General features: G+C 37.8%; 1 protein-coding gene across 1 annotated transcript; it reads right to left on the reverse strand.

The window, feature by feature from the left end:
• Nucleotides 1-3,789: 3,789 nt before the first annotated feature.
• On the reverse strand, nt 3,790-8,236 carry LOC131929448 (small ribosomal subunit protein uS5). Its single transcript, XM_059285658.1, has 6 exons — nt 8,109-8,236; nt 5,182-5,423; nt 4,983-5,093; nt 4,725-4,898; nt 4,205-4,364; nt 3,790-4,124 (listed from the first exon to the last, which is right to left on the reverse strand). Exons 2-6 carry the CDS (start codon nt 5,419-5,421, stop codon nt 3,961-3,963), a joined length of 849 nt encoding a protein of 282 aa, XP_059141641.1. The 5' UTR covers nt 5,422-5,423; nt 8,109-8,236; the 3' UTR covers nt 3,790-3,960.
• Nucleotides 8,237-8,582: the final 346 nt, after the last annotated feature.

The raw sequence follows: 8,582 nt of genomic DNA on the forward strand, positions 1-8,582 counted from the left end.
ACAAACGTACCATCAAATAGTGGCCTACAAAAAAAAAAAAAAAAAAAAAAAAAAAAAAAAAACTATACTTATTTCATAGGACGCTTAGAAAATTCGCAAGATTAAGATTTATTCGGCATTATCCAACATTATTACCGCAGACTAATCTAAGTAAAGCGTTGCTAGTGTTTTTTAAACTGAGGATTATCATACGTAGCTTACTTTACTTTTATATTTTATGATTAAAAATGAAAATCTTTGAACTAATTGGCCCTTAGCTTATTGCCGTCTATTTTTTTTTTTACTAATTATGAGCAAAAGTGTAGAAAAATAAATATAGCCTACCCACCACATATTTTACAAGATAACTAAAACAGAGATTATTTTCGTTGACCTTTTTGTTTATATAAAGTTGGGTGTGTGTATGTGTGTAGTGTGTGTGTGCGTGTGGTTCTCCGATATGAAAGCAGTCAATAGATTTGCGTCATTGACCAAGTATTGATTAGCCACGCTATTGATTTTACATGGCCACTTGAATGTTCTCAGGCGGCGTCTTTTATGTGCGGCCCACAGCAACATGACGTGGTCCTTACAGGCATACTGCGGCCCACAGCAACATGGCGTGGTCCTTACAGGCATACTGCGGCCCACAGCAATACCAAGGGCTCCTTACAGGCATACTGCGGCCCACAGCAACATGACGGGCTCCTTACAGGCATACTGCGGCCCACAGCAATACCACGGGCTCCTTACAGGCATACTGCGGCCCACAGTAATACCACGGGCTCCTTACAGGCATACTGCGGCCCACAGCAATACCACGGGCTCATTACAGGCATACTGCGGCCCACAACAATACCACGGGCTCCTTACAGACATACTGCGGCCCACAGCAATAACGATGATCTCTTTAAAAGGCATTTAAACTCCCCACAAAATTCACCACCAACACAACATTTAAACTCCCACAAAACTCTCCACCAACACAACATTTAAACTCCCCACAAAATTCACCAACATTTAAACTGCCCCCATCTCCCCACAAAATTCACCACCAACACAGCATTTAAACTCCCCACAAAACTCACCACCAACACATTTAAACTCCCCCACAAAATTCACCACCAACACAACATTTAAACTCCCCACATCACCCCCACAAAATTCACCACCAACACAATATTTAAAATCCCTCACAAAATCACCAACAACACAACATTTAAACTCCCCCCATCTCCCCACAAAATTCACCACCAACACAATATCTCTACACATGAACCCGTGAGTATCAGCTCACCAGGATCAAGGTGTCCAGGCTTAATGAGCCATACTCATTAACCTAATTATTTATTCCAGTTTAAACGGGTGAGTTCACCTGCACCTGGACCCCCCCCCCCTCCACCTAAACACAACCGATACAGAGACAAATAATCCTATACAGTTCTATCAATCTGAATCTTCGATTAGTACGATCGCAGTTTATTGATTATCGTGGTTGATCGATCTGCCTGGACTGGCACGATTTTAACCGCCTGCCTTACAGGTCGTAGCCACTCACCCAAAACGTCTCGGATAGTGTCTCGCGTCAGCGGGGGACGGGGGTGTCAAACAGTGACGTAGGCTGGGGGGGGGGAGGTCAAAATCCCCCCATAGACCCCTCGGTATATATATAAAAAGTATGAGCGGGGGTTGCAAATCGAAAGTTAGGGGGGGGGGGGGGTGCAAATGGAAAGTTTGTCCCCGGGTAAAAATTGGAACCCCCCCCCCCTTCCCTTGAGACGATCCTGGCTACGCCACTGGTGTCAAATAATGCCTCGCGTCTGTGACTTGGGAACGTGAGGGGTAGGGGAGTGAAGTGTGTCAAATGGTGCCTCGGTTCAGTGACTGGGGAACGTGGTGGGTGGGGGTGTTAAATGGTGCCTCGCGTCAGTGGGGGGGGGGGGGGGGGTTGTCAAATGGTGCCTCGTCAGTGACTGGTGAACGTGGGGGGGGGGGGGGGGAGTGTCAAATCAAATGGTACCTCGCGTCAGTGACTGGTGAACGTGGGGGGTGGGGGGTGTCAAATGGTGCCTCGCGTCAGTGACTGGTCAACGTGGGAAGGGGGGGGGGGGGGGAGTTTTGGGTTAAAGCGACTCAAGCAGTGGTCCATAAATTACGTCACGATTAATTCCCCTCCCCCAACCTAAAATGACATTTCTTACATGGCATTTTCTTTTCTTTTGAGAATATCGCTGCTGTTCACGTAATTAAGTTGATGCTGAAATTGTTAGCAAACCAGGGTCAAGACTAAATGCAATTTTTTTTTTGGTTACAAGATAAGTCTTTAGTAAAACAGATAAATGGTTACTAATATTCAGTTGAAACATATTTAAAAATAAACAGCACTAATATCCTACTCCCCCCCCCCGTATTTAATATTATATGAACACCCCCCCCCCCCCCCCCCATTGCACACTTATATTTTAATGTCATGCATCCGTAGTTCAAATTTAGGAATTTAAAACACTACGAGTACTACGAGAAATAACCTACTAGCAAATAAATTAATAATGTATTCATAATTCATGTAAAAATGCATGCACAGCAAGGGAGATAACTGAAAATACAACCTTTGTATCTATACAGTATACAGGCATGTCTATAGTCTGTGGTACCGGGTATGTGTATGTTTTATTAACGCAGTTATTTTTAGTCGTAGCCTATGTGATCTCTTCATTTAGAACGAATTACGAACAGGAAATAAAACAAATTATGAAATATTAAAATTATATAGGCCCTATACTATTTCTTAGTATTCTAATTTGTTCTGACGCGTTTTAAAAACGCCATATAGTTGTTGGGTTAACACCAACTGATTTTGAAAGAAGAAATGTTGACCTACATGATATATTTTTGGTATCTCAAAAGATAGGTTTAGTTAAAAAAAAAGAATTTTTAATGATGAAGTAATCAGACAGAGCAAAATCTGAGCATCCAATGTTCTGTACAACTGTTACATTTTTATGTTCATCACAAGACTCCAAAAGTCATAAATTACTAGAATGTGGGGTTTTGAGTTGGTTTCTTTTCAGCTTCTATTAGGAGTGAAGCTTCATGTTATAACTTTGGATTGAAAAGAAATTTAAATGTTGAAATATTTCCAAATTCACTTAATTCGCAGCTTTTGTATCAGATTCCAATGTTATATTTTTTTATTTTTAAAAAGTTATGGCCACTATTGACAAAAACACGATTTTGATTAATGTCAACAACAATGACGGAAGGATTATAGTCAACTCGGTAGCCTTTAACTTGACTAGTACTAAAGAAACTTGTTTCACACTAGTTCCTTGCAAGGGGAGCTACTCTATTCGACCACAGGGAGATTGAGTCTTTGTTGTAAAATGTAAATTAAATGAATAGAGAAACATAGCTTTTATTTACGCCATAAACTTTTTACAAAGGAGAGACTAGCTACACAAGTCTAAGTGTATAATGTGGAAAACCATTTTCAGTCCTAGTGCTTAATTTAGCATTGACCACTTGTTTTGGTCGTCTAGCAGCAAAAAACTGAAATCTAACATTCTCTAAATGAGTATAAATTAGCAAACAAATTTGCACAATTTATTGGATGTGAATCAGTAAATGCCAATTTCCAGATATCATCAAACTGCTCTAGAATTGGAATATTAATCATGCAAGCAGAAGGGAACATGCATAAGAAAACTGCAAGACAGATTTACTGCTATTACCATACTGACATTTATCACATATTCCCTACCATTTGACATAAAGACCAGCACAATAACAAAATAACTGAGAACTGCAAAATATTTTCACAAGGACACCATTTATTTAATAAAAAATAATTCATTACCATATTTAACATTTATCTTCACTAGTTTTTTGTCAAGATTTTTTTTTCAGCTTTGTTGTCATTCTGTACATCAAGAACATTAATAATTCACCAAAAAAGGTGAAAGTGTGCCCTCTGATCTAGTGTTAGTAGACCTTCTGTTCTTGGCGCTGAACAGCCGTACGGGAGTGGTTTTTCATCAGGTAGTCTGTGAACTCCTGGTATGGGGCCTTGGTGAACACAGTCTCCTTCCAGAGGTCAGGTGTCAAATACGAATAAGTCTTAGCTATTGCAGCATACGTGGCCTTAGCTGTGAAAGGCAAAATCTGATTAGTACACATTCGTGCAAAATATGCATATAACAAAATTCCAAACAGCCAATTCACTTACCAAAGTTACCAAGAGTAGAGGTAGCGCCACTGGCAGAGGTGTAGCAATCTTCAATACCAGCCATGGTAAGTAATTTCTTTGGTACTGGAGCACTGACTATTCCAGTTCCTCTAGGGGCAGGAATTAGACGCACAAGTACACTACCGCATTTCCCTGTGACCTGTAAAAATAAAAAGCTTTGAAATCAATTTTAACCACCTACCTCTTAAATACTACTCAAGTAAATTCTCTAATAAAATATAGGTTTGTTACTATGTTGAATCAGCACAGAATGTTATTTCATTCTATCAATGTACACGATTGTGATAGTCCATTTGAATTTTTTTTCAAAAATAGTGTTGGAGAGAAACCAGAAGTAAAAACTTGATGTGTCAAACAAAAGAATGGAAGTTGCAACTTCTATTAAAAAACCAAGCAAGGCAGGCTGAATTTTTTTTCTTCATCATCCCAAACTTTCTATTAGTGAAGATGGTTAGCTGTGGCAATGTAGTTTAAGACAACCTCCAAACCATATGCTTACCTTGCATGGAACGGTGTGGGGCTTTCCAATCTTGTTACCCCAATATCCTCTTCGAACAGGAATAACAGAGAGCTTAGCCAAAATGATGGCTCCACGGATGGCAGTGGCAACTTCTTTAGAGCATTTAACACCTAGTCCAACATGACCATTGTAGTCTCCAACAGCTACAAAAGCCTATTTAAAAAAGAAACCCATTAGATAAGACTAAGAAAAAAAAAACAACTTAAAAATGTTGTCCATCTTTTAATAAAATATTACCTTAAACCTGGTCCTTTGACCTGCACGGGTTTGTTTCTGTACAGGCATAATTTTAAGAACCTCATCTTTAAGTGTTCCAGGAGCCAGGAAGAAGTCAATGATCTCACACTCCTGAAATAATAGTTTTAAAATTCAACAACTAGTCTCTCTATATATTATATTACAAAAAGGAAAAAAAGGAACAACAATGAAAACCAACCTTAATTGGCAATGAGAACAGGTAAATCTCCTCTAAAGATTTAATTTTGCCATCCTTAACAAGACGTCCAAGCTTAGTTACAGGTACCCATTCCTTGTCACCTTCCTTTGCACCACGACCTCTGCCCCTGCCACGACCTCTACCTCTTCCTCTGCCGCGGCCACGTCCTCTATCTCCAAAGCCACCACGGAATCCACCCCTCGGGCTATCACCGGCTGGTGCTGCTGCTGCGTCCGCCATTGCTTTAAATAAGTTTAAAAATAAAATGAGTTTTATATAAATATTTTTCAATTATACAGTAGTAGCAAGCAAGTTAAAAATTAGGTCAACCTAGCCGGAAAAAGATAGGCATGCGCAATGGAGAGAAACTACGGTCTTCCTTCGCAACGATGTTTTTGATGGAACTGCGCACTCATATTTACAAGCAAACAGCAGAACCATAACCCTAACGCAGCTATTAGGTTCACTGCACATGACCAGAAGTATTGAGTTTCGTAACTTCTGCCAACCAGATGGAGACGCTGGGGTGAAAATTTTTTCCCCTGAATAGTCAGTAAAAATTCTCATAGAAGACAGTTTTTTTTAATCTTCAGCTTTTCTAATTGATAAGTAGAATTTACTGATTACTGAACAGTTGATATGCCAATAGGCAAATACAAAACATAGGTGGCTCTAGAATGGACCATGATAATACAAGAATCAACTAGATTATATTTAAAGAACGCAAATCTAACAAGTCATCACTGAGGTTTGTAAAAGCTCATGGTTGCTAAAGTCCTGAGTGTGAACCCCTGGGCAGATGATTTAATAGCTGAGGACAGCAACACAATCTAGGAGAAAAACTCCAAAACCAAACAACTGCTGCCTTGTATTTCATGCTTTTATGGACAAAGGCTATGGAAGGCTAAACCAAAAAGAAAACAGAAATCTTGAGTCAAATGACTTTGCATATCAGGATGACATGCAATACCTGATTAAAGTCCCACCCAACATTATAATAAGACTAGAGTAAAGTTCCACGCGCGGTCACACATAGCGAACTCCCGACTTTCATCGGGCGCTATTTTGTAACCGTTTAACACAGAAACAAACCCAAAGTACTATATTATTCCTCTGCCTTTCTACTCTTAATATGTATCAATCATTTTATATTCCTACGCACTGAATTTGAGATATTCATGTTTTAGTGACGTGCTACTTGCGATATTTTTTCCCCTCTTTTTTTTCCCTGCGGCCATCTGAACCGGCTTGCGTAACGATCGTGTTTTATACGTTTTAATCCTAGTTTAATAAATAAAATAAATATTTTACACTTTTAAACGTGTTGTTGATTGTATTATTAATTAATAGATTTCAAAACCAAATTAAAAACATGTTAATTAAATTAATTAACGACATTAAAAGTTGACCCAGTGATGACTCAAGGGACGCAACTATAATAATCATAACAAAGGGACGTAACAACCACTGACAAGACATAACGTAACATTTGCTTAGATATGCTTGTATGTAGAGACACAAACTAGATTTAGAAGAAGTAGATGATCGAAATAATTTAAAACAGCAGAAAAAAATAGAAATTATACAGATTCTAGGCTTAGCTTGAAATGTAGAGCATCTAGAACTAGGCTAGTCTAGCTCAAGTCGGTTACGCAGCGCGGTGAAACCACCCAAATCGACACCCAAGCTGCGGCCACCCCCATTCACCTATCAGGTTGCTTTATTAGCCTAATCTATCGTGTGTACAGTGTCCCGCACATATTGTAGAAGCTATTTATAGTTAACCTAGTTATAAAAAGCTTTGATTGGTTGGTTTATTCATCTCATCCGGGACCTAGTGTTTTTCATACGGGGAACTAGAATCGCCTTCGGCGTCATACCTCGAAACTTTAAAAACTCAACTTCAGAAGGAGAAAAACAAAAGAATTTGACCTGGATATATTTAGAAATGGACAGGTTTACAGCAGATATCGGTAGTTTCGTATAAAACATCAAAACAAATATTGTACGAAGCGATAAACAGGCGATGACCGCACCGGTGTTTTAACCGCGCGTGGAACTTTACTCTAGATTCTAGATATATTCACATATCTAATTGGCAACAAGAGAAAGCAAAACGTTCCAACACCTGCTCTTATGAAGTCTTGTAAAAATTAATTAGTGCTACAAAACTTTTCTTGAACCAAAAGACCCAGTTTAAATCCCTCGCCTAGTTAGTAGGAGATCACTGTTCAGTAGTTTTAACAAATTATTTTCAACTAGCCTATGAGAAAAAATTATGCATCTCAACAGCGTTAAAATATTTTATGGAATTTTTAATTTTTTACTTCATGACAGGTGTAACAGATCTCTAATGGCAAGAGAAGTACAAATCAGACAAATAATGAATGTGGTCCAGTAATTTCATTAACAATCAGCTTTTCATTCATAGTTCATTAGTGAGGAACTGATCAGTATTTGCAGATTAGGAGAAGTAAATGAATTAATTCTAGAATCTAGATTAACAAAAACCGCAGATCATCCGAGTAAGAACCTGCCCAAAACATGGTCCATAGTTTGTTGAACAATGAGAAATTTCCTTAGATTAGATTGGCTTAGAATAGATTCTAGAATAAACTTTAAGATCTAGAATTAGATCTAAATAGTGATTTGGAAATGTTTATCGACATAAAGTAAAAAATGTAGATGTTTAAAATTATAGGCTACATGTGATTTCATTGCAACAGATAGAACTAGAACATCGCTAATTCTAGACTATATTTGGGTAAAAAGATTAAGATGTAATAACAGTCATGACAAAAAAATAAGCATTGAAAAATAATGCATAACAACTAAACTTTCTAACATGCAATTTTTAAAATACAAAAATATAATATACGTTGATGATTCAATGGATATTTTCGAAGTAATATCAATAACGGCCTTACGTGATTGTTAGAGCGATCAAAGAGACTAACTTCCGGTTTCTAAAAGATCACGTGATTGCAAGCATTCTCTGGCCTAACCGAAAAGAAATATTATTAAAAATTCGCATCTTTGAAATTCAAATCAATTATTTATACTGACGCTTAGACGCGTGATGGTTTATTGGATCGAGGTTTCGTTAAAATAAAACTTGAAAAAATATATTTAGAAAAAAAAACACCAATTATGACAAGTAGACTTATTGAATAATACACCATTGCGTGTTTATACTTTTAATTTTACAATTCAGCTCACGACAAACAGGCCTACACTCACAGAACACAAATTCTAGGCCTATTCGATTAAAAACGTTTTCTTTTTTAAAACTTTTTTTCACACACACTACATTCATCTAGATCTAGTCTAATTACAGCTGAATGTTTAAGTGAATCTGAATGAAAAATATGAAAAAGAAAATATTGTTCAACAAACAACTT

The sequence above is a fragment of the Physella acuta genome, unplaced genomic scaffold, assembly GCF_028476545.2.
Source record: "Physella acuta isolate Inbredline_101_S28 unplaced genomic scaffold, ASM2847654v3 ptg001630l, whole genome shotgun sequence".
Taxonomy (NCBI): domain Eukaryota; kingdom Metazoa; phylum Mollusca; class Gastropoda; family Physidae; genus Physella; species Physella acuta.